The 26,743-nt window shown below is 40.0% G+C and overlaps 1 protein-coding gene across 1 annotated transcript in view; it reads right to left on the reverse strand.

The window, feature by feature from the left end:
* Positions 1 to 26,743, reverse strand: part of cfap74 (cilia and flagella associated protein 74) — a 134,717-nt gene that overhangs the window by 26,482 nt on the left and 81,492 nt on the right. Inside the window, exon 24 of the mRNA XM_059503026.1 lies at positions 16,696 to 16,829. Coding sequence (XP_059359009.1) covers positions 16,696 to 16,829 — 134 coding nt within the window. The remainder of the gene's footprint in view (positions 1 to 16,695; positions 16,830 to 26,743) is intronic.

The following is a 26,743-nucleotide window of genomic DNA, read 5'->3' on the forward strand; positions in this document are numbered from 1 at the left end:
AAGTACAAACCGCAGAGTGTCTTATTTTTATCAAGAGAATTTGGAGGTCAAGGTTTGATTCATTTGGTAAGTACGAAAACTGGTTTTAGAATACAATTTGTGCAAAAGTTTTTATATGGGAATTGGGAAACTCAATGGTGAGTGATAGCAGGACAAATTTTAAAACAGGTTGGAAATTTAGGTTCGACAATTTTTCTTCTGGATACCACTTTTTTGAATGTGAAAAGATTTTTTCTTTCTATTGTAGTATGTTTAGAGCATGGAGTGTTGTAGAAAGGAAAAGATTGTTTACAAAAACAAAAATCATTATTTTGGTTATTTGAAGGACCAATTGTGTATGGGTCATGAATGTTTTTAAAAAAGATGAATGTCCGGGTATGTTAGCAGGTCCTAATTTGAATAATGTGGAGGCTGTGGCGGAAAGACTTGGTATTCATTCTTTGAATACCTCTATTCTTTTTTCCGAGTATGGGACTGAGACCAAAAATGGATGAAGAGAACTTTCAAGATTTATCAAGAGTTTTTTTAAAAGTGTTCATTTTACTGTTTTTAATTCTGTAGGAGGCAAAAGTATTTATTCCTTTTGTGTTAAGGTGCTGAATAAAGGATAATAAAAAAATAGGATTGACACACCAAATATCTGGAAGTAAAAGATGAGATAATGCCAGTATGGGAAGCAATTTATAAGCCACCACTGACCAAAAAGTTTGGAGATATTCAGTGGAGAATATTGCATGGTATTATTGCGGTAAATGCTTTTGTGTCTATTATAAATTCTGAAATTACTGATACCTGTCCTTTTTGTACTTGTAGAGAAACAATTTTCCATTGTTTTCTTAGGTGTAAACAACTTTATTAGTTTTTTGTTTTTGTTTGCTTGTTTTTTTTTTTTTTTTTTTTTTTGAAAGAATTGTTTAGTTTGTTTGGAGAAATGTTCTCTGATGTTTGTTTTATTTTTGTAGTGAAAATTGGGAAAAATAAACAATATTTGTAAAATTATAAATTTTCTATTGGGACAAGCTAAATTAACAATTTATGCAACAAGAAAAAAAAATAGAAAAAAATAATAATATTGATGTTCTTGTTTTTTTATGTATAATACGATCTAGGATACATTTAGAATTTAATTGTTATAGATTAATGGATAATGGAAATGGAGCCTAAATGGAAAAATCTGTACTGTGAATTTTGTCTTTTCCTGAAAACTCTGTTTAATGTGTGTGGTTTTTTTAATATGTAAATGGTATGTATTAATCTGTATTAATTGCCATTTGAAGAAGGCAAAATAAAGTGTTGTTAAAATTCTAAATTCTTTGAATGATATGACCATAAATCTGAACACACGGTTGAATGTAACAAGAAACAAATGATTACTTTTGATTAAAATCTTTATTAATGTCAGTAATGCTTACATTTATTTGTCTTTTTTTTTGTTCACTCGCCAGCCATATTGTGGATTTATGCTGAAATAATTCATACTCCTTTTAAAATGTGGTCCCATAAAATATTTGTTTAAAAGGCTATCTGGCCTTTCTCCTTACCCATACCCCTCCAACCAAAAGAGAATATAGACTCTCCTATCACATCCAGTGTTGGGGAGTAACTAGTTACATGTAACGGCGTTACGTAATTTAATTACAAAATTATTGTAACTGTAATTAGTTACAGTTACTACGAAAAAATGAGTAATTAAATTACAGTTACTTATGAAATTTTTAACGATTACAAAGGGGATTACATTTGAATGTTTACACAGATCCACACACAGATTTAACTGATTTCTTTCCCAAATTGCACTGATTATTCTGAGACATACCACCCTAATAATTTCCGGGATGCGGAAACACAGTCTGGTTCGTAGAATCCAGTCATAAAAACGGAATGCCTATAAGCGACGGAATATGCCACATTTTGGATGACTAAATCAAAAGTAGGTCAGTACACTTGAATCAAAACATGACATAGACTAGTGTCTGTGAATATTAACCCCCAAAAATGCAATATATGACTTGCACATTCTGCGTGTCTGTGGAAATCAGGCGCGGACTGGACACCGGGAGAACCGGGACAATTCCCGGTGGCCTGGCAGCCGATTTTGCCCGCTATTTAATATCATTATTGTATAATTGCCTGCCGAATGTACTAAAGCGATCATTTGCGAATCCGCCATTTGATAATTAAATCTCTAATAAATCATGAATTGTTAGTCATGACTCGCGCGCTCTCCGCGCCTCCACCAAACGGTTTGGATCAGACTCCGAGTAATCAATGCGAGAGAGAGAGAGAGAGAGAGAGAGAGAGAGAGAGTGGACTGTGGAAGCGAACAGCTGGAGCAGAGAAGCAGAACTCCTGTTCAGGGTTTCAGGTCAGTTTCATCTGTAAAGATGCTTTTTTTGTCTTTGTTTTTTATTTATTTAATCAAGCAGCAGCACGTTGCTCACCAGTCATCACTCAAAATACTATATAAAGGACATCATTATTATCTGTTGTAATGTTACAGTAGTAATTTAGCTGAAAAAAAATCCGATTTTTTTTTATAGGTTTAGGGGGAGCTACGACAGACAACAACACAACCCTTACGAAAATTAACATTTTAATATTTAACTATAAATCCAGAGAAAATGGTTACTATTGTTTAACAGTGATAACCAAAAATGTAAAATTATTTTACAAATGTTTTATTTAAAAATAAATACAAATCCATTTGCAAAAAAAAAAAAAAAATTAAACAAGGTTATTTGACTTTTATATAGGCTAATAAAAGCATGGTTAATTTTTGTAAGGGAAAAATATGACTCGTGTACAGTATTAGGATTTTTCTATAAATATATTGTAGAGTATTGTATTGTAAAGTATAGTTTTGTTCAATCTTGAGTATTAAAGTCATGAGAGAGATGGATAACAGGGCAAAATAAAGAGACTGAAGAGAAAAATGGAAGTGAAGGTGCAGTTTAGGAGAGAACTTTTAATTATTTTGCATGTCCCCAAATTAAAGATTTAAAATAGATAAAAAATAGATTTGTCCATGAATTTGTTTGTATGAGTTTGAATTTTCCAGTCTGATTTTTTTTCCCAGTCCGCCCCTCCTGTAAATTAATGGCAAAGACATGGTTTCATTTTCTACACATAGGCCTACTGAAGCTCGCAGTGTTTTCAACCTCTGCTGCCTCAATATAGGAGTACACGAGCACATAAACATAATTTCTAGAACTGCTCTGTGTCACTTCATGTGCATTTTACTTATTTTGAGAAAACTATCATCATATACAGAGACAGCAGTTTCAAAAAAACACCAATGTTTCAGGAGTTTAGTACACAGAATACGTCACATGCTTATAAGATAACTGTATTTAAGTTGATGTATATGCTTTTATTTATTATTCTTTAATTTTCACAAATTTAGAAAAGTAATCAAAAAGTACTCAAAAGTAATTAGTTACATTACTTTAACAAAGTAATTGAAAAAGTTACACTACTATTACATTTTAAACAGGGTAACTTGTAATCTGTAACCTATTACATTTCCAAAGTAACCTTCCCAACACTGATCACATCACGTGAATGCGCCAAACGGAGGGGCAGGGGAAGGGGAAGGGCTAAGGGGTAGAAATGGGATAGGCTTATTTCACAACATGACGTAGGCAAACTGGAAGTAGGGGGAAACATTTTTAGGTGAAAGCGCTAGCTTCATTTGCTTGCCAAACAAGGGCAGAGTACAAAAGTAATCAGTCGTGTAGCGTACCTTTGTGTTCTAATTCAAAGAAAAAGCAACCTTATTTCATAGTTTTCCCTCCGACAAAAATTGGATGGACTGGATTGATTTTTTTATTTTTAACTAGTCAACTTGAAAATGTAACCACAACATCATTCAAGTAACTTTTTCTTTATTAACCCTCTAGTTAAAGAAAATTATATTCCAAATGCACCACACAGTTGTCAGCATCACTGAGAGACCATTTTGAAGGCTCAGGAAACCTTTGCAGGTGTTTTGAGTTGATTAACTTATTGGCATGTCACCATATTCTAATTTGTTGAGATTGGGAATTGGTGGGTTTTTGTTAAATGTGAGCCACAATCATCACAATTAAAAGAAACAAAGACTTAAACTACTTCAGTCTGTGTGCACTGAATTTAATACACAAGTTTCACAATTTGAGTTGAATTACTGAAATAAATGAATTTTTCCACGACATTCTAATTATGAGATGCACCTGTATATGAAAGTAGTTATTAATGTTCTGCATTTTTGTTTTGAGCTGTGCGCGCTGAAGATGACCAGTAGAATGAAGTATTTGATAGCAGGTTTTTAATCAATGAGATTTAACTCATCATTTATCTCATGTAGAATACACTTTGTTATTCATACAACATAACGTTAATATTACAGCATTGGCTATCTGCACAAAATGCCCTGAATGCACAAATGTGTCTGTGCGGCTCTGAATGAACTCCTTTTGTGGATACGTTCTTCAAGCAACAACGTGCAAAAACAAGACAACTAAACTCAAAAAATTCACAGCGTTTTATTATAGTAGTGTTCTCATTATAATGTTATATAACAGTCCCGGTTACAGTTACTAATATTATGCAATGTTGTTTGTCCTTCTCGTGCTGTGCTGTGAGATAATCACCATAGTACTACATACAATGAAACGCTTTACTGCAGCGCAACTCAACCAAATATATCTTATACCAGATAAATAATATATACAGTATATAAACCAGCTGAAATGTTTTGAAATTACTTGTACCCTACCTGATCAAAAAAATCCAGTCTTTCACTCTGCCTGTGTCAATTTGTGTCTTGTTAAACATTTTAAACACTTCTGCCAGTATGCTCCTCTTTCCATCACGGATAATGGAAAGTGAAACAAACCTATAGGGTGGTTGGATTTTTTTCACACACGTTAAAATATTTAAAGCTTCTTTCTTTTCAGATTCTTATTTGAAGCATTATCTTAATAGGATGTATATTAATTTTGGTAGAAAACTGGGTTTATGTAAAATCAGACATTTGGGCACCCCCATATAAATGTAGCCAAAATGGCATGATTATAACAACTCGCAAAAATCTGACTGTGAGATTGGTAGTCGAATCGGGCTCCTCCTACCAAAGCATTGAATCATCGACTATTCAGGGTCAACCCTAATATACATTGTTAGGAAATATTTATGTGTAGACTTATGTATGCATGCATATTTTATGTTATATTTTTGGTTTAACTTGATATTTAGGCACGTTCTGAGAGTTCGATTGATAGATCTGTACAAATACACTGATATGGATCTCTATGATATATGTTTGGATTTGATTGGAATAAATCAATGCTTGAGAACAGAAAGTGTTGCAGATTTTTGCAAGACCACTGTGAATTTGAACTAAAATAATATATTATAATAATATAATAAATATAATGAGCTGTAACGTTCGGGAACCCAGGGAAAAACAGGAGACGAGAGATCCAAACGCAGTGTGGGTTTTAATGGGTAATCCAAATCAGAATCCAACAAGCAGGGGGTCAAAACCAAAAATCAATCCAAACAAACAAATAGGGAAAGGAACAGGAATTGGAACTAGAAACTTGAACTAGAAGGCCCAGGGAAACAGAGACCAGTTGTGCGTGACATTACCCCCTCCACGGAGCAGCTACCAGATGCTCCAGCTGAACACAAGAACAGACCAAGGAACACAGAGACCAGGAGGGAGGTGGAGCGGCGGAGGACCAGGGGGAGGGACGGAGGGCCAGGTAATATAGGGAAACAGAGACAAGAAGTCAGAGGACCAGGGGGAGGGACGGAGGGCCAGGTAATAGGGGAAACAGAGACAAGAAGTGCAAAAAAAAAAAAAAAACAAGGAGCCCAAGAGGGAGGTGGACCGGCAGAGGATCAGGGGGAGGGACGGAGGGGCAGGTCCATAGAGGGAAACAGAGAGAAGAAGAGCAAAAAACAAAAACAAGGAGACCAGGAGGGAGGCGGATCGGCGGAGGATCAGGGGGAGGGACCGAGGGCCAGGTCCATAGAGGGAGACAGAGAAAAAAACAAAAAACTAAAACTAAAACAAAACAACAACAAAACAAGTCCAGGAAGGAACATAATGTTCAGTGGCCCAGGGCCTAACCGACAGGGCAGGAATCCAGAGAGGAGCAAGGTGGAATTGGAGCCATGCGGTCGAGACAGAAGCCCACCAGGGTGGCGCAGAAGACCACCACTTCCGTGCGGTCGAGACAGAAGCCCACCAGGGCAGCGCAGAAGATGGGACGGGACTCTGCTCATGAAGATCAATGGTGACTTGCATTTGTTCATGAAGATCAATGTTCATGACTTGACTTGACTCTGGAGTGTCAACGGTGACTTGCCCTGACTCTGGAGTGTCAACGGTGACCTGACCTGACTCTGGAGTGTCAACGGTGACCTGACCTGACTCTGGAGGGTCAACGGCAACCTGACTCGACTCTGGAAGGTCAACGGGAACCTGACTCGACTCTGGGAGGTCAACGGAAACCTGACTCGACTCTGGAGGGTCAACGAGAACCTGACTAGACTCTGGAGGGTCAACGGGAACCTGACTCGACTCTGGAGGGTCAACAAGAACCTGACTCGACTCTGGAGGGTCAACGGGAACCTGACTCGACTCTGGAAGGTCAACGGGAACCTGACTCGACTCTGGAGGGTCAACGGGAACCTGACTCAACTCTGGAGGGTCAACGGAAACCTGACTCGACTCTGGAGGGTCAACGGAAACCTGACTCGACTCTGGAGGGTCAACGGGAACCTGACTCGACTCTGGAGGGTCAACGAGAACCTGACTCGACTCTGGAGGGTCAACGAGAACCTGACTCGACTCTGGAGGGTCAACGGGAACCTGACTCGACTCTGTGTCAACTGTGGCTGTCATCTTGTGCGGAGGCGCTGGACAAGCGGCCATCTTGTGCCATGACTCTGGGCCGGCAGCCATCTTGGGAAGTGGCGCTGGGCCGGCGGCCGACTTGTGCTGTGGCGTTGGGCAGGCGGCCACCTTGTGCTGTGGCGCCGGTGCTTGCGGCCATCTTATGCTTTGGCGCTGGGCTGGCGACCATCTTGCGCCGTGGTGCTGGGCTGGGGGCCATCTTGCGCAGTGACGCCGGACTGGCGACCGCCTTGTGCTGTGGCGCTGGGCTGGTGAACACCTTGTGCTGTGGCGCTGGGCTGGCAGTCCTGTTTGTAGACCCCGGTCTAGAATCGGCCATCCCACCGGGAGAGACAGGAGTGGCTGGGTTATCCCATGGGAGCCGATGTTGTAGGTAGAATACGAAATCCCAGAAATTAAAAGCGTCCAACTGATCCATTTCCTTACGAAGCACGGGGTCATCCAGACCGGTGTTGAAAATGTCCTTTAGAGCTGCATCATTATAACCCATACCATCTGCCAAGGTCCAGAACACTTGTGCCATAGCACCCACCTCATTCCCCTCTTGGCGGAGGGTGGTTAATCTTATGTATTTTGCCCTTCGCTCCACCATACTGGCTGGGGAGCGGGCATGAAGTCCCACACCGCTGGATCTCGATATGATGGAGTCCTTCTGTTATGTTCGGGAACCCAGGGAAACACAGGAAACGAAAGATCCAAACGCAGTGTGGGTTTTAATGGGTAATCCAAATCAGAATCCAACAAGCAGGGGGTCACAACCAAAAATCAATACAAACAAACAAACAAACGGGGTAAGGAACAGGAACAGGAATTGGAACTAGAAACTTGGAAGACGAGGAAACTCGGAAGGTGAGGAAACGGGGTGACGGAAAGAAAGGACTCCATGAAAACAAACAGAAACAGACCGGTTAATATAGGCAGGGTAATGACTATCAAGTGAAGACACGTGAGTGCAATTAACAGGAGTGCAATTACTGTGATGAAGGGACAAGGCTTTGTGGAAATTGTAGTGCCTGTGGTGAGGTGCCTATGGGGAAGTGAGACCACTAGTGGAGGCCCAGGGAAACAGAGACCAGACAGCGTGACATGAGCACACTGCACCCTAAAGAGAGCAGACTGAACAAAATTTTTGCTCTGTTGGAAAAACAAAACAAAAATATAGGTATTTTGTGTTGCATGGCAGGAAAGTACCCTATCCTACACAAAGCATTAAGAACAGCTATTTCTTATTACTTTGGTCTCTTTTAGAAGAAAACTAAAATAACTCAAAGTGTTTATTCAATACATTGGCTAAATTAACAAAAAAATAAAGCACCAATGGGGGTTAAATTTCCCAGCAGCACAGCAGTAAAGACTTTACAAACTACTTCAATTCCAAAATCGATACTATTAGAGATAAAATTGTAACCATCCAAGCGTGTATGGCATCGTCTGGGTGATCAGTTTGTTGATGTCAGCGCTTTGGATCTAGTGGTCCATGGTGGCGGTGGAGTTATGGTATGGGTAGGGTATGGGAATTTTATTGATGGCATTTTGAATGCAAAGAGATACTGTGACGAGATCCTGAGGGCCACTGCTGTGCCATTCATCCACAACCATTATCTCATGTTGCAGCATGATAATGCACGGCCCATGTTGTAAGAATCTATACACAATTCCTGGAAGCTGAAAACGTCCTAGTTCTTCCATGGCCAGCATACTCACTGGACATGTCACCCACTGAGCATGTTTGGGATGCTCTGGATCAGCGTATACGACAGCGTGTTTTCTACTCCTGCCAACATCCAGCAACTTTGGGCAGCTATTGAAGAGGCAATGGCATTCCACAGGCTCTATTCAAAGGAGATGTGTAGCACTGCGTGAGGCAAATGGTGGATACCCGATACTGACTGGTTTTCTAATCCCCCGGACCCCGCAATACAGTAAAACTGCACATTTTAGAATCGCCTTTTATTGTGGCCAGCCTAAAGCACACCTATGCAATAAGCCTATGCTGTCTAACCAGCATCTTGATATGCCCACGTGAGGTGGATGGATTACCTTGGCAAAGGAGAAGTGCTCACTAACACGGATTTAGACAGATTTGTGAACAATTTTTGAGAGAAATAAGCCTTTTGTGTACATAGAAAAAGTCTCAGATCTTTGAATTCAGCTCATGAAAAAATGGGGCAAAAACAAAAGTGTTGCATTTATAATTTAGCTCAGTGTAAATGAGATTAATTGGCTCCAGAGCCAATTGTTCATGTTATAGATTATTAAGTTCCTCTTATTCAGTATAGTTTGTTGACTGAAATTAATTTCATTAAGTTGTCATATTTAAAAGTAAATGCATTTTGATTATTATAATATTTTTTTCTTTTCTTTTATATATATATATATATATATATATATATATATATATATATATATATATATATATATATATCCTGTCTCGTGAACGCAGTGTTCTTAGAGGTTCTCCAGCTCCTATTTCCCTTGTCTCAGCTGTCGAGCAAACTGTCACTCGGCATAGCGATCCAGCCCGTCGTCCTCTTCATCTCTCACTCGGGTGACTGCATTCGTTTGTCTGTTTGATTGATTTTCACCGCCCTCCTTGTTTCTCCGCTTGTTACCTAGATTGTTTGCCACCTGGTCTCCATTTTCTTCTAATATCTTCCCTTTATAGTTTCCTGTGTTTCTCTGTCCATTGTCAGACTGTTGTTATTCGTATCAATAGCTCCGATCTCTGAATTGGTCAGTGTACTCACCTTGTCGTGTCTTGTCATCAGGCTCCAGTGCTTTTAGCTGTTTTTCTCTGCCTCCTGTCTTGTGAACGCAGTGTCCTCAGAGGTTCTCCAGCTCCTATTTCCCTGGTCTCGGCTGTCGAGCAAACTGTCGCATAGAGCTTCTCGTCTCAGCTGCCGCCGCAAGCACCGGCAAACTCCCGCTCCGTGGCGCCACCTGGAGTCTTCTTCGGCCAGTGCAACCTGCCGTCAGCTCTCGGAGGAGGAAACCATGCAACTGGGTCATCTCTGGCTTACGGCGCAACAGAAGCAGGAGCGTCTGTCTTCGGGGGTGAGTCTATACTGTGTCAAGGGAGGCCACTTTGCCCTTCAGTGCCAGTTAAAAGCCAGGGCCCACCAGTGAGGCGGAGAATCCTGGTGGCACTTTTCATGGTTCAAGCTCTCCTGCAACACACACTCAGCTGCCATATCAACTCTCCTTTCAGAGTAATTCACACACTGGTCTCACCCTTGTGGATTCAGGGGCTGAGTGGAACTTCCTTGATGCTGCTTCTGCTCACAGTTGGAAAATCCCACTTATTCCTCTGTCTAGTCCCGTGTCGACATGGTCATTAGCGGGCAGTCCCCTTACAACCATCACCCATGTCACACCCAGTGTTAGCCTTCACATCGCTGGCAACCATTCTGAACAGATTGAACTGTATATTATCGATTCCCCGTGGGCTACTCTTATACTGGGACACCCATGGTTACATAAACACATCCCACACATTGACTGGGTTAGTACTTCAGTTTTAGCCTGAAGTCAGTCTTGTCACGTGTCGTGTTTGGGTGCTGCTTTTCCTCCTGTCTCTGTGTTGTGTGTTTCAAAGGTGAATTCCTCTGATCTGACTGGTGTCCCAGCGGAGTACCATGATCTCCGAGCGGTCTTCAGTACGGCCCAGGCCACCTCGCTACCTCCGCATCATCCTTACGACTGTGCCATTGACCAAGGTGAGTACTTTGCTTATATTCCCTTTCGGGTCCTGAAAGAGAGGCCATGGACAAGTATATACGTGAGTCACTTCAAGCTGGGCTCATCCGCCAATCTTTCTCTCCCGCTGGTGCGGGGTTCTTCTTTGTTCAGAAGAAGGATGGCTCCCTGCGTCCCTGTATAGATTACCGAGGTTTGAATGATATTACTATAAAGAACAGGTACCCCCTACCATTAATGTCTTCTGCTTTTGAATTGTTGCAGGGAGCTCGGGTCTTCACCAAGTTAGACCTCCGCAACGCCTACCATTTGGTGCCCATTCGGGAGGGGGATGAGTGGAAAATGGCGTTTAACACCCCTTCGGTACACTATGAGTACTTGGTACTTCCGTTTGGTCTTACCAATGCTCCGACAATTTTCCAGGGACTCATCAACAGCGTGTTGGGTGACATGATTAATCAATTTGTCTTTGTGTATTTGGATGATATCTTGATTTTCTCCCCCTCTCTCCAATTACACACCCAGCACGTCGGACGGGTTCTCCAGCGGTTGTTAGAAAACCAGTTGTTTGTCAAGGTGGAGAAGTGTGAATTCCATGCTGAGTCTGTTACATTCTTTGGCCACATCATTTCTATGAGAGGGATTAAACCTGATCCCGCTAAGATAGAAGCAGTCGCCCAGTGGCCAGTCCCTGATTCCCAGAGCCAAGGCTCTGCAGTGTTTCCTGGGTTTTGCCAAATTCTACCGGCAATACGTCAGGTATTTTAGTCAAATTGCTGCACCGCTCACAGCCTTAACCTCCACTAAGGTGCCCTTCAGATGGAACCGGGAGGCTCAGGTAGCCTTTGACATTTTAAAGTCCCATTTTGTCTCTGCACCTGTTCTGTTGGTTCCAGATCCTGAGGCCCAGTTCATTGTCGAGGTTGATGCTTCAGACATTGGGGTTGGTGCAGTTATATCTCAGCGTTCCCTCCATGACGGGAAGGTGCACCCATGTGTGTTCTTCTCTCGTCATCTCAGCCCTGCAGAACGTAACTACAACATTGGCAATAGAGAGCTGTTGGCGGCGAGATTGGCTTTGGGTGAGTAGTGTCACTGGTTGGAGGTGTTGGCGCAGCCCTTCTTGGTCTGGACGGATAACAAGATCCTAAAAACATCTGTTCGGCCAAGTGGCTGAGCTCGCGTTAGGCTCGCTGGGCTTTCTTCTTTGCCAGATTTAACTTCGTCCTATCGTACCGGGCGGGATCCAAGAACACCAAACCTGATGCCCTCTCTCACCTTTTCGAGGCCCCAGGGAGGGAGATTGCGGCCGAGGCCATCATTCCTGAAGGGGTGGTGGTTGGGGCCCTTTTGTGGGGTATCGAGCAACGAGTTGAGGAGGCCGGCCGGTGGGTGCAAGTGCCGGGAGAGTGCCCGGCGGGCAGGTTGCCGGTGCCGGCTGCGCTACGCTCTGAGGTCCTTCAGTGGGGTCACGCTTCCAGATTAGACCACCCGACAACGCTTCTGGTTGCCTGCTATGGCTGCAGATGTTAGACAGTTCGTGTTGGCCTGCCCCACATGTGCCCAATGTAAGCCTGTCAATCGCCCTCCCGATGGTCTGCTTAATCCTCTCCCTATCCCTTCCCGCCCTTGGTCACACATTGCCCTTGATTTCATCTCTGGGCTTCCCCCATCGAAGAGTGGTTAGGAGATTACTCGATGAGCGGTGCCGGGGCAGGGGGTTTCAGTATCTTGTGGACTGGGAGGGTTATGGTCCGGAGGAGAGGTGCTGGGTGCCATCCCAGGACATTCTGCTTGTTGATCGAGGACTTCCGTCAGCGATGAGGTAGGCCCCTTCCTGGAGCGCCGGGTGACGCTCCTGGGAAGGGGGGTACTGTCGGGTCTCTGGGCTATAATAAGCTTGTTGACATTATCCATAGCAATGAGATGAACAACATCTTTCTCTTCCTTACCTTATTAAAAGTTTAAGGAGCTTTGTAAATAGGTTTTAAGAGCTGCCTTTGAATATTAACAGCTATTTAGGAGAACTTTTAATGGTAAGAAAATCATTTTGTGAATACAGCCACAGAACTCTAGTTTAGTTTGGACTGTTGGCCACTAGATGGGGCCATCAGAGTTAAAGATCGTTTATCTTTAAGTATTCTTATCTATGTCACAAACACTCAGACAAATGTTCCATGATTTTTTTTGACCAAAGGTCTCATGATTTTTTAAAATCTAGCTCTAGTCATTTGGCCTTTCAAATATTAACCTTTTCAAATAGGAAATAGAGAGTAATTAATTTTTTGAGACTTTTTTGAGTCAAATATATTTGAATAGCGCTTTTTATAATACACATAATACAGTCTTTCAAAACAGCTTTACTGAAAATCATCATATTAATATACTGTATATCTCTTGTAATCCCTTGTACAAATAGTTATGGGCAATATAGCAAGCTACATATTGTGATAAAAAAAAAAAAAAAACAGCAGTATAAAGGCAGTTGACTTGCTCACAGATAATTAAGTAGACCAGATTTCTACAATGAAGACAATGTTATGTGTGAACTCTAGTACACAATATTTGGTCATACCACTCTGCTACCATAAATTACATTTGCAGTTTCAGACTGTAGTGTTAATGTCACATTAGTCCAATGTCACAATGCTAAATTCGCTAATCCACAAGATCAATACATCCTTTCATAAACTGATTTGCTGAATTTAATGAAGTCTTTGAATTTAACACATCCTTACGGAAGTGTCAAAATGCTTAATCAATTAATTCACTCCTAACAGTGCTTAATAGGAGCAGTGTCACGTACATAGAGGGCAGAGGGTCACATTATTTAAAGGGGAAGTTCAAGCATCAATGAGTAACAAAGGAATAAGTAGATGCAATCTGATTACTTTTATGCCACTGATAAGGCTTTTATATTTAGTGTGGGGTAGCAAAGGGTTTTATAGGTTTGACCAAAATAATAATGCAATAACTGACACTTTAAATCAATGTTTCAAACAACAAAACAGCTGAAAAAAAAACAGATAAAGACAAAAAATATATAGCCATTGTTAATATCTAAACATTTCCAAATCTAAATGTAATAAATTTATGTGTGATGACAATACCTTAGCAACTAGGGATTATTACATAGGGCTAGACAGGCACCTAGTGCCGACAAAATAGTTTTACAAACAATAAATTGTGAAAAAAAGATCTTAAAGACATGTAAGTAACATTTAAGTTTTAGCAGGCAAAACAAACATAGAAACAAAGGTGTAGTTTGATGATGCCGTGACTGAGTGTGGAACCATGGGAGTTGTGATCTTCGTCTCCACAGTGGATGCAATCCGATGGGACTCATCATCGCAGAAATCATGTACATAGATGAGCTGATGTATTTAAGACTTATTAATCTCATAGTAAGAAGCAGAGTGAGGCTGAAAGCTGTCAAAGCCAAATGATACCACTAAACTAGCATGACACGCGGCTCGAAAGCAGAAGAGATTTTATTATGCAACAGTCGACTGCTTCTGCTACTTCTGGAGTAAAAGTATTGCTTTTGTTTTATCATACCAGATACAGTTGAAAGTTCTGTTATAATGCTATTCTGTGATGTTGTCAACTGTCTTATAAAATGCATAACATATAAAAGCTTCTTTGGTGTTTCTATGTTTTCTACAAACGTCACTGACACTGTGTATGACGTCACTGGCAGGTGACGCAATGACCACGGACGAGCCATTAATTAAAATAGCTATTTCTCTGGATTTAAACATTCTTCAAAACATTTGGGATACTGTAAGTACACAAGTCAGCAAAATATATACAGTGGGGAAAATGTTTATTTGATCACCTGCTGATTTTGTAAGTTTGCCCACTTACAAAGAAATGAAGGGTCTGTTTATTTTAATATATAGAGACAGAATACCAACCAAAAAATCCAGAAAAAAAAACCTTATATAAATGTTAGAAATTGATTTGCGTTTCAGTGAGTGAAATAAGTATTTGATTCCCAATCAATACATGAGAGTACTTGGTGCAGAAATTATTGTTGGCAAGCACAGAGCTAAGACGTGTTGTAGTTGGTCACCAGGTTTGCACACATCTCAGAAGGGATTTTGATCCACTCCACTCCACTACAGATTTTCTCTAAATCCATCAAGTTTCTTGGCTGGCATTTTGCAACTCAAAGTTTCAGCTCGCTCCACCGATTTTCTATAGGATTGAGGACCGGAGACTGGTTTGGCCATTCCATGACCTTAGTTTGCTTCTCCTTGAGCCATTCTTTTGTTGCCTTGGTGGTATGTTTTGGGTCATTGTCTTGCCGGAAGACCCATTCATGACCGATCTTCAATGTTCTGGCTGAGGCAAGGAGGTTCTCCTCCAAGATTTTACAGTACATGTCCATGTCCATTTGCCCCTCAATGCAGTGAAGTCATCCTGTACCCTTAGCAGAAAAACAGCTTCAAAGCATGTTTCCACTTCCGTGCTTGACTGTAGGGAAGGTTTCTTGGAGTCATAGTCAGCAGTTTTCTACCTCTAAACACGGCGAGTTGAGTTAATGACAAAGAGCTCAGTTTTGGTCTCATCTGACCACAGCACTTTCTCCCAAACTCTTCTCTGATCTGAATGTCTTCTCATTCAGATGTTTTTTTGGAAAACAGGCCTGTACATTTGCCTCCTTGAGCAGTGGGACCTCGCGGGCACTGCAGAATTTCAGTCCATTTGTGGCGTAGTGTGGTCCCAACTGCGTTAAGGTCATTAACAGGCTCCTGCCGTGTAGTTCGGGGCTGATCCCTGACCTTTCTTATGATCATCCTTACCCTATGAGGCAAGATCGTGCACAGAGCTCCAGACCAAGGCCGATTGATGGTTGTTTTGTATTTTTTCCATTTCTGAATAATTGCACCAACAGTTGTCTCCTTCTGACCAAGCGTCTTGCATGAAGGTCTTGTAGCCCATTCAAGCCTTGTGCAGATATACAGTCTTGTCTCTGAGATCCTTTTCAGACTGAATGTGAAATCTGGCACAAATGTTTGGCACAATAACATTTTGAAGTTTAAACAATAGATCCCTATGGGGCTATTCACATCAGGTGTGATCATTCTTGGCGAAAAGCAAGGATACATTTTTCGTCCAGTGTGTCGATTATTTTCCCTGTCGCTCCGTGATGAAACGGGCCATCCAATGAGATTTGAGCTAAGACCACATATCTGGAGCAGATGCTTATGCACAAAAAGTCTACTGGTGGTGCGGTTTCTAAACACCAGTGTAAAAAAACAAACACCGAAGAAGAGTATCCCGCAAGAGAAAAGAGAGTTCTTGCACATGTCAGTGTTTATGAATAGATTAAATGAAACGGGACAAATTTAATCTTGACAAACTATGTAACATTATAAAGATCAAAGCCTCAAGCATCGACGACAGATCGCTGTTTTTCAACGGAAAGCTTATAAAGACTGTATTTGCTACATTTGTGTATGCAGTACACATAAAAAACATGAACATTAGAAACGCTGTACATACAAGATACGTCGTAATAACGAGTCATAAACACATCCACAGCTGTAGTAGGAAACTGAAGTAGGAAACTGTTACAATTATAAGTTAGGTAGCGCACTTTCAGCTGTGAGTCCCATAATGGGGGGTGCTGGCTAACAGGTTAAAATAATTTTTATTAATTCTTCAATGAATCATGTGATCTGGACAGCACTGTCCATTTTTTTCCATGTGTGCGAGTGTTAATTAAGTCTGAGCGCAGTCTCTAGATCTCCCATATTTAAAAGAAAATAAGTGAAACATTTTTCTACACATGAAATATGAAAGATATGAAATAGACATATGATGATGACAATGTATTTTCTGTATGTCTTTTGTATGCAGCTCATGGTATTTTTAAAGCAAAAATGCATGCTTATGACAAATATTAGCAGTGTGGCGTTATAAAAAATACAAAGAGTGCATGTGTTAGAATTATTATAGAATCAAAATCAACTATAGATCACAATCGGAAGTTATTACAATCACTCAATGATGGTTTAAGTGGGTAGAGATATTTAGCATTTTTCAATATCTTGAAATATTTAAAAAAAAAAGCTTTTTCTTACCTGTTAATGCTTGTTTTGCATGTGAGTGTGAAGTTGTATTCCCCTGCCTTTGATGGACTGAAGATCAAGTAAACGTCCATGCATTGTGAAGGCAGCAAAGTGCCAAAACCATCATTAGGTTGGATGTCAACAAACTGAAGAGAAAGAAATATATATTTGTTCATGTATTTATATATCTTTAAGGCCTCCGAATCTCATAATCACATTTAAATTTTCACAAAAAAAATATTTTGATTGAGATCCGAAATTCTTCAGATGCTCTCTAAATCTGAGCACATTTGAGCCAAACCCTCCTGTCACAGGACAGATTACAGACACATTTTTTCCCCTCAAAACTCAGATTTTGCCTGATTTGTTTTTACTGTGCTTTGCCTTACTGTGTGTAACCAGAGGGGCGGGGCCGAGAGCAGTGGGAACGGAGTGAAGCCAGTGGAGTGATTTGGAAATGAGCGACACCTGCGCCACTCACTGGTCTCGTGTCCCACAGAGGAGATCGGGAGGATACAAAAGAGGAGCTATGACAGTGAAGGACGAGAGAGGACCAGGCCTGGTCTTTATTTTGTGTTTGTTTTTTGTTTGTGCGCGGCAGTCATCCGTGAGGCGCTGTGGCGCTGATTTTTGTTTATTTTGTTATTAAAGTTTCATTTAAGTTTCCGCCGGTTCCCGCATCCTTCTTCCCCATGATTATGAAGTTTTATATTGTTACACTGTGCTTTGTCCTTACTTTTGATTCATTTAAGCAAAATACTTAAATATACATGCATTCAGTACACACACATCTGTATATATATTAGGGCTAGTAATTCAACGCGTTAATTAGATTAATTAATTATGGAGAAAAATAACGAGTTAAAATTATTAATGCATTTGACACACTTGCCGCACCCCAGACCTAATCATCTGCCATTTCATACAGTCGACTGATGACTAATATGAGGCAGGGCAACAACTTACTGCGTGATGGAGCCTAGAAAATTCAAGATATGGGGCAAATGCCCGTTTGAGATTGTGTCTCATATTTACATCACATAATTAAGAAATATCACATGAGAAGTGGGCTAAGTGCAATATCACATTAGTGCAAATGTTATACTCATCTTACACAACAGTTCATTAAGAAGTTAATATTGTATTATTTTAGATACAATGGTCTGTTTTGCTCAATGTTGCCAACCAGAAGATAAAGATGAAGCAGAATTGTTTATCTACGAGCAATCCACAGCGGCATTTCATTTCTTGATCCACGTTTTGAATGAATTTAGTGAACCATTTGGCATGTTGAACCATTGGCATATGCATTGGCTTTGAAGTGGTGCTGCACAGACTGATCGGTGTATGACAAAGTACCGCGAGAGCGATTCAAAAGCACAAGGAGTCATATGCTTTCTAAAGCTCTTGCGGTTCTTTGATGTCACACACAGGTCGGTCTGATGGTGATGACCTGCTTCAAACAAGCCTAACGATTCAATGAACCATTCACAAAGAACAATTTACTTCACTCTTGAATGAATCCGCAATTTGAACGAATCAAATGAATGAATAAATGTCTCTATAAGCCCTTTCACACATACAGACTTTTCCGGAAAATTACCGGTAAATTGCCGTAAAGAGATCATGTGTGAACAGGATCTTTTAAAAAATACCAGTTAATTCGTTCAGGCAATTTACCGGTATGAGAAGTTGTAACATTACCAGTAAGTTGCCGGAATTCTGCTCTGTGTGAACACAGAAGGAAAATTACCGGTATGAGCACGTACGAGTTCAGAACGCGGTGACGTAAGACGTCTACTCCGGGCAAATCATAACAATGTGACGCATTCATGCACCGTTTAAGAAAATTAAATAAATGTCATCCAACTGAAGCGACAGTGAAATTAAAGCGCTCCTCCTTATCCGGGCGTATGAAGAAATTTGTCGTCAATTGAGAGGAACTGTTAGTGATGCAGTGACGTATGATAAAATAACTGTTAACTGTCTCCGAGAGCAATGCATTCACAGGACAAAGTCAGGTCATCAATAAACTGAAAACATTGCGTCTTAATATCTAAAAAATAGACGACCATCACAAACGAAGTAGTAGTGGAAGTATTTCTTGTTCCTATTATGAATTTTGTCAATCTATTTGGGGATCCTGCTACTCCACAAATCCTGTAGCTCTAAACCAGTGGATCTCAACCCACGGCACGTCATGAAATCACACGCGACCCATCATGCCGAACACAATAATAAAAAATAAAAACTTTTAAGTTTTACAACTTATTTTAGTTTGTACCTAGGGAAAAACACATAGGGTACAAACGAGAAGTCGGAGCAGTGACGAAGAGTGCTGGACATTCGGCATCAACTTTCAGTTTGCCCCGCAACACACTTGAGGATGTTCAGCCCGTCTTTTTCCCCTATTCTCCCAAAACAGCTAATACTGTTTCAGCTATTAAAATAGTTCAGTTTTGTATGTTTGGAGCAGTTTTTGATCGTTAAACATGCCTATAAGTTTTGTTTTTAAAGTAACAAGCGGCCAGCACAGAGAGGGAAAGTTGATCATAGCCTGTTTGATCAGTTTAGCCTTCTCAAATCATCACGAATTGTCTAAAATAAAATCTAAAGATATAAAACAGTTCAAGCATGTAACGATGTTTTAATGTTAAACCCATATAAATGTACACTATATCGAATATTTTGTGCGGAAATTGCAAGATAAAGCACGCTTTTTTGGGACATATAGGTGCCAGCGAGATAATAATATAAAATAAAGAAATATAAAATAAAGAAAATAAACATGCTTTCTGCCGTCTTGTCTTGAACAGGAGCGCTTACAAAAATAAACCGAAACTCAGCGAATAGATGCCTCACAGACATGATACATATATAAGTAGAAAGCTTTAAATTACTACTTAACGAAATAATAAATCAAACAAACAAACAAAAAAACTATTTTATTACAATCATAATCCATAAAGAATGCGTGTCTAATAAGGAGATGACAAGTCAGGCAACTTCATCCTTGGGACACAGACTCAGAAAACACTAGTTTATTAGTAAATAATTCAAATATATAAATAAATATATATATATATATATATATATATTTTTTTTTTCTATTTCCCTCTGTCACATTCATGGTAATTACTTTTTTTCCGGTACTTTGCAACATATTTTTAACTCAATTTGAACGCAGAACTGTTTATCTGCGCTGATAGACTAGCCTATTTGATATTAATTTGGATCAGGATATAGTTTACATTTGTGAACGCACCTTTTCTGCCATGTCGCGCGTCTTACAGACTGCAATTTACAATCGCCACTTCATTGTGCTATTAATCCTTTCAAGACGAATTTCACTAAATTGGTCAGCTCCCTACAGCATCAGGTGTTTTATTAATGGTGAGTATAATTATTCAAACCAGTCGTCTATTACGATGTCTCTGTAACAAAAGCAGTTGCAAGAATACTAAAGTTTGAAACAAAAAATGAAACCATCAACAGAAATACTGACCATGTATTACCCTCCATGTTTAAAAATACGAGCGCAGCTGTTTAGAGGTTAATGACGTCACAGAATTTACCGGTATTTTGGAATGGATGTGTGAATGGTGCTTTTCCGGCAAAAAGACGGAATGTTGTTGACTGTGTGAACAGCGCATTTTTGAATTTACTGGTAAAGTCGTTCCGGTAATTTTACGGCAATTTACTGGTATTACTGTGTGAAAGAGGCTTATGACTAAGTCATTAAGACATTTACCACCACCTACTGGCAGTTTTCATTTATTATTTAGAGTATCATTTTATTAAAGAAAAAAAATTCATATTTTCATAGTAATAAAAATAAAATTAAGAAAATCAATTATTAAAATTATAGTTCACCCAAAAATGACAATTCTGGTTTCCTTTACTCACTTGTTCCAAAAAAGTAGGCTATAGCCTCTTTCACACAGTAATACCAGTAAATTGCCGTAAAATTACCGGAACGACTTTACCAGTAAATTCAAAAATTCGCTGTTCACACAGTCAACAACATTCCGTCTTTTTTCCGGAAAAGCACCATTCACATATCCATTCCAAAATACCGGTAAATTCTGTGACGTCATTAACCTCTAAACAGCTGCGCTCGTATTTTTAAACATGGAGGGTAATACATGGTCAGTATTTCTGTTGATGGTTTAATTTTTTGTTTCAAACTTTAGTATTCTTGCAACTGCTTTTGTTTACAGAGACATCGTAATAGACGACTGGTTTGAATAATTATACTCACCATTAATAAAACACCTGATGCTGTAGGGAGCTGACCAATTTAGTGAAATTCGTCTTGAAAGGATTAATAGCACAATGAAGTGGCGATTGTAAATTGCAGTCTGTAAGACGCACGACATGGCAGAAAAGGTGCGTTCACAAATGTAAACTATATGCTGATCCAAATTAATTTTAATTTTAATTTAAATAATTCAAATATATATATATATATATTTTTTTTTTTGAATTATTTACTAATAAACTAGTGTTTTCTGAGTCTGTGTCCCAAGGATGAAGTTGCCTGACTTGTCATCTCCTTATTAGACACGCATTCTATATGGATTATGATTGTAATAAAATAGTTTTTTTGTTTGTTTGTTTGTTTTTATTATTTCGTTAAGTAGTAATTTAAAGCTTTCTACTGATATATCTATCATGTCTGTGAGGCATCTATTCGCTGAGTTTCGGTTTATTTTTGTAAGCGCTCCTGTTCAAGACAAGACGGCAGAAAGCATGTTTATTTTCTTTATTTTATATTTCTTTATTTTATATTATTATCTCGCTGGCACCTATATGTCCCAAAAAAGCGTGCTTTATCTTGCACTTTCCGCACAAAATATTCAATATAGTGTACATTTATATGGGTTTAACGTTAAAACATCGTTACATGCTTGAACTGTTTTATATCTTTAGATTTTATTTTAGACAATTCGTGATGATTTGAGAAGGCTAAACTGATCAAACAGGCTATGATCAACTCTCCCTCTCTGTGCTGGCCGCTTGTTACTTTAAAAACAAAACTTTTTGCCTGTTTAACGATCAAAAACTGCTCCAAACATACAAAACTGAACTATTTTAATAGCTGAAACAGTATTAGCTGTTTTGGGAGAATAGGGGAAAAAGACGGGCTGAACATCCTCAAGTGTGTTGCGGGGCAAACTGAAAGTTGATGCCGAATGTCCAGCACTCTTCGTCACTGCTCCGACTTCTCGTTTGTACCCTATGTGTTTTTCCCTAGGTACAAACTAAAATAAGTTGTAAAACTTAAAAGTTTTTATTTTTTATTATTGTTTTCGGCATGATGGGTCGCGTGTGATTTTATGACGTGCCGCGGGTTGAGATCCACTGGTTTAGAGCTACATGATTTGTGGAGTAGCAGGATCCCCAAATAGATTGACAAAATTCATAATAGGAACAAGAAATACTTCCACTACTACTTCGTTTGTGATGGTCGTCTATTTTTTAGATATTAAGACGCAATCTTTTCAGTTTATTGATGACCTGACTTTGTCATGTGAATGCATTGCTCTCGGAGACAGTTAACAGTTATTTTATCATACGTCACTGCATCACTAACAGTTCCTCTCAATTGACGACAAATTTCTTCATCCGCCCGGATAAGGAGGAGCGCTTTAATTTCACTGTCGCTTCAGTTGGATGACATTTATTTAATTTTCTTAAACGGTGCGTGAATGCGTCACATTGTTATGATTGGCCCGGAGTAGACGTCTTACGTCACCGCGTTCTGAACTCGTACATACTCATGCCGGTAATTTTCCTTCTGTGTTCACACAGAGCAGAATTCCGGCAACTTACTGGTAATGTTACAACTTCTCATACCGGTAAATTGCCTCAACGAATTTACCGGTATTTTTTAAAAGATCCTGTTCACACATGATCTCTTTACGGCAATTTACCGGTAATTTTCCGGAAAAGTCTGTATGTGTGAAAGGGCTTTATATGTAATCAATTTTATCAAACAAAATACTTCTTGCTGAACCTACTTTTTTAATGCCTGTTTGATGCTTTACACAACAATGACTTTGATCTTTTAGGAGTAATTTCTACAAATTTGATGTGCGATTAATTCATTTAATTAATCACCATATCATTAATTAATTATATTTAAAAAATTTGATCGCTTACTGTCACAGTGTCTGGTCTGTGTTCCCTGGGTGTCCACTAGTGGTCTCACTTCCCCATAGTCACCCCACTGCAGGCACTACATTTCCCACAAGCCTTTGTCCCATTCATCACAGTTAATTGCACACCTGTTATTGCACTCAGCTGTCTCCACTTTTATCGTTTTCACCAGTCCATATATACAAGCCTGTCTCATCCTGTTTCATGGAGTCCTTGTTTTCTGTCACCTGGCTTTCTCATGTTCCCTTGTGTTTTTCTTGTTTCTGGACTGATTTTGTGTTATGACTTCTTGCCTGTTTTTGGATTATGATTTTTGGATTACCCTATTAAAACACTGCAACTGGATCTCTCGTTTCCTGTGTGCATTCGTGACAGAAGGACTCCATCAATGCCCAGATCCAGCAGTGTGGGATTTTATGTCCGTTCCCCAGCCAGCATGGAGGAGCGGAGGGGGAGATTCCTAAATTTGATCGCCCTCCATCAAGAGGGGAGTGAGGTGGGTGGTTTGGCGCAAGTATTCTGGACCCTGGTGGTAGGATTGGGATATAATGATGAGGCACTTTAAGACCTTTTTAACGCTTGTTTGGATAACCCAGTGCCTGAGTGGGAAATGAAGGAAATGTCTCTCCAGGGGTGATGGCCGACTCTAGACCTGTGTCTCCAGACAGGAGGAAAGCCAGCCCAGCACCACTGCAAAAGCTGGTTGCCAGCCCAGCGCCACAGCACAATGTGGCCGCCATCCCAGCGTCACTGCACAAGATGCCCGCCAGCCCAGCGCCACAACACCAGGTGACCGCCAGGCCAGAGCCACTGCCCAAGATGGCCGCCGGCCCAGCGCCACTGCCCAAGATGGCCGCCGGCCCAGCACCACTGCACAAGATGTCCACCAGCCCAGTGCCACTGTGCAAGATGGTCACCATCTAATGGTCACCTCCAGAGTCGAGTCAGGTCAAATCCCCGTTGACCCTCCAGAGTCAGGTCAAGTCACCATTACCACTCATGAGTCAAGCACTACCACAGTTAGACCTCAGGAATCAAGTCAAGTCACCAATGATCTTCATGGGTAAGATCAAGTCACCAGTGTTCTTCATGGGCAGAGTCAAGTCACCAATGATCGTCAGGAGCAAAGGCAAGTCACCAATGATCTTCATGAGCAAAGGCAAGTCACCAATGATCTTCATGAGCAAAGGCAAGTCACCGTTGATCTTCCTGAACGAAGTCAAGCCACAGTTGATCTTCCTGAACCCAGTCAAATCACCACAGATCTACCAGAGCCTCTTCATGTCTCTGCTGAACTACCAGAGCCTCTTTACATCTCTGCTGAACTACAAGAGCCTCTTCACGTCTCTGCTGAACTACCAGAGCCTCTTCACGTCTCTGCGGAACTTCCTCAGCTGAACTTCTCATGGCCATGGAGGCCATCCAGGAACTCACCGCCTGCCCTATCATGGTCATGGAGACCATCTACCATCTCATCAGGGCCACGGAGGCCACCCTTAACCTGTTCATGTTCTCTATTTCAGGCTTACCTAACCAGACTTGCTCTCCTGTGCCATCGATCCCACTGTGGTGGTCTTCACCGCCCTGGTGGGCTTCTGTCTCGACAACACGGCTGTGGTGGTCCTCTGCGTCGCCCTGGTTGGCTTCTGTCTCGACCGCATGGCTGTGGTGGCCCTCTGCGCCACCTTGGCGGGCCTCTGTCTCGACCACAAGGCGGTGGTGGTTCTCTGCACCGACCTGGTTGGCATCAGTCCTGTCTGCTGGCTGTGGTGGGCTCCAGTTCCATCTGTGCCATCCCGGTGGGCTCCAGTTCCACCTGCTCCACCCTGGATTCCTACCCTGTCGGCTCTGCCCTGGGCCCCTGAACTTTTCGTTCCCTCCTGGCCTCTTTGTTTTGTTTTTGTTTTTCTCTGTTTCCCTCTATGGACCTGGCCCTCCGTCCCTCCCTCTTATCCTCCACCAGTCCACCTCCCTCCTGGTCTCTGTGTTCCTTGTTCTTGTCTTGGTCTGTTCTTGTGTTCGGTGGAGCATCTGGTTTGGGTGGGGGTAATGTCACAATGTCTGGTCTGTGTTCCCTGGGTGTCCACTAGTTGTCTCACTTCCCCATAGTTACCCCACTGCAGGCACTACATTTCCCACAAGCCTTTGTCCCATTCATCACTGTTAATTGCACACCTGTTATTGCACTCAGCTGTCTCCACTTTCATTGTTTTCACCAGTCCATATATACCAGCCTGTCTCAATCTGTTTCATGGAGTCCTTGTTTTCCGTCACCCGGCTTTCTCATGTTCCCTTGTGTTTTTCTTGTTTCAGGACTGATTTTGTTTTATGACCTCTTGCCTGTTTTTGGATTATGATTTTTGGATTACCCTATTAAAACACTGCAATTGGATCTCTCATTTCCTGTGTGCATTCGTGACAGCTTACCAGCCCTAATATATATATATATATATATACACATATACACACAAATATTTTTTAAGTCTCTTCTGCTCTCCAAGTCTGCATTTATTTGATCCAAAGTACAGCAAAAACAGTAAAAAAAATTGTACTATTTAAAATAAGTTTTCTATTTGAACAGATTAAAATGTAATTTATTTCTGTGATTTAAAAGCTTAAATTTTAGCATTATTATTCCAGTCACATGATCCTTCAAAAAATATTGTAATATTCTGATTCACTGCTCAAAAAAAACATTTTTTTTATTATTATTGTTAGAGTAGAATTTTTTCAGGTTTCTTTGATGAATAGAACGTTCAAAATCAGACATTTTAAAATTCTGTTTTCACTTTGTCATCACGAGGTATAGAGTGCACCTCAATTGATGTGCACAAAAAACAGTAATATTGTGAAATATTATTACAACTTAAAATGATAGTTTTCTATTTGAATATACTTTAAAAAAATAACTTATTCCTGTGATGCAAAGCTGAATTTTCAGCATCATTACTCCAGCCTTCAGTTTCACATGTAACATCCAGTCTATCACATGATCATTTAGAAATCATTCTAATATTCTGATTTATTATGAGTGTTGGAAACAGTTCTGCTGTCTAATATATTTGATGAATAAAAGGTTAAAAAGAACTGCATTTATTCAAAATAAAAATAAAAAATTCTAGTAATATATGTTATAATAATATATTTTCTTTACTATCACTTTCTATCAATTTAACACATCCTTGCTGAATAAAAGTATTGATTTTATTTGAAAAAAAAGAAAAAAAAATTACTTACCCCAAATTACTGACCAGTAGTGTATATTGTTATTACAACACATAGCTTTTTTTTTTTTTTTTTTACTTTTTATTCATCAAAGTATCCTAAAAAAGTATCACAGGTTCTGAAAAAATATTAAGCAGCAGAACTGTTTCCAACTTTGATAATGAATCATCATATTAGAATGATTTCTAAAGGATCATGTGATAATGATCCTAAAAATTCGGCTTTGCATCACAGAAATAAATGATAATTTAAAGTATAATAAATGTAAAACCAATTATTTTAAATTGTAATAATATATCACAATATTACATTTTTTTCTGTATTTTTGATCAAATAAATGCAGGCTTGATGAGCAGAAGAAACGTCTTTCAAAAACATTAAAAATAGTAATGTTTCCAAACTTTTGGTCTGTACTGTATATATATATATATATATATATATATATATATATATATATATATATATATATATATATATATACACATACATACAACCAAGGTATGCAGAATACCATCTCAGAATGCACAAGACGTAGAAGTCAAGTCACCTTTATTTATATAGCACTTTATGCAAAACAGATTGTGTCAAAGCAACTGAACAACATTAATTAGGAAAACATTGTCAGTAAGGCTAAATGAAAGTTAAAGGCAGTTCATCATTGATTTCAGTGTGT

This window comes from Carassius carassius, chromosome 21 (assembly GCF_963082965.1).
Source record: "Carassius carassius chromosome 21, fCarCar2.1, whole genome shotgun sequence".
NCBI lineage: Eukaryota > Metazoa > Chordata > Actinopteri > Cypriniformes > Cyprinidae > Carassius > Carassius carassius.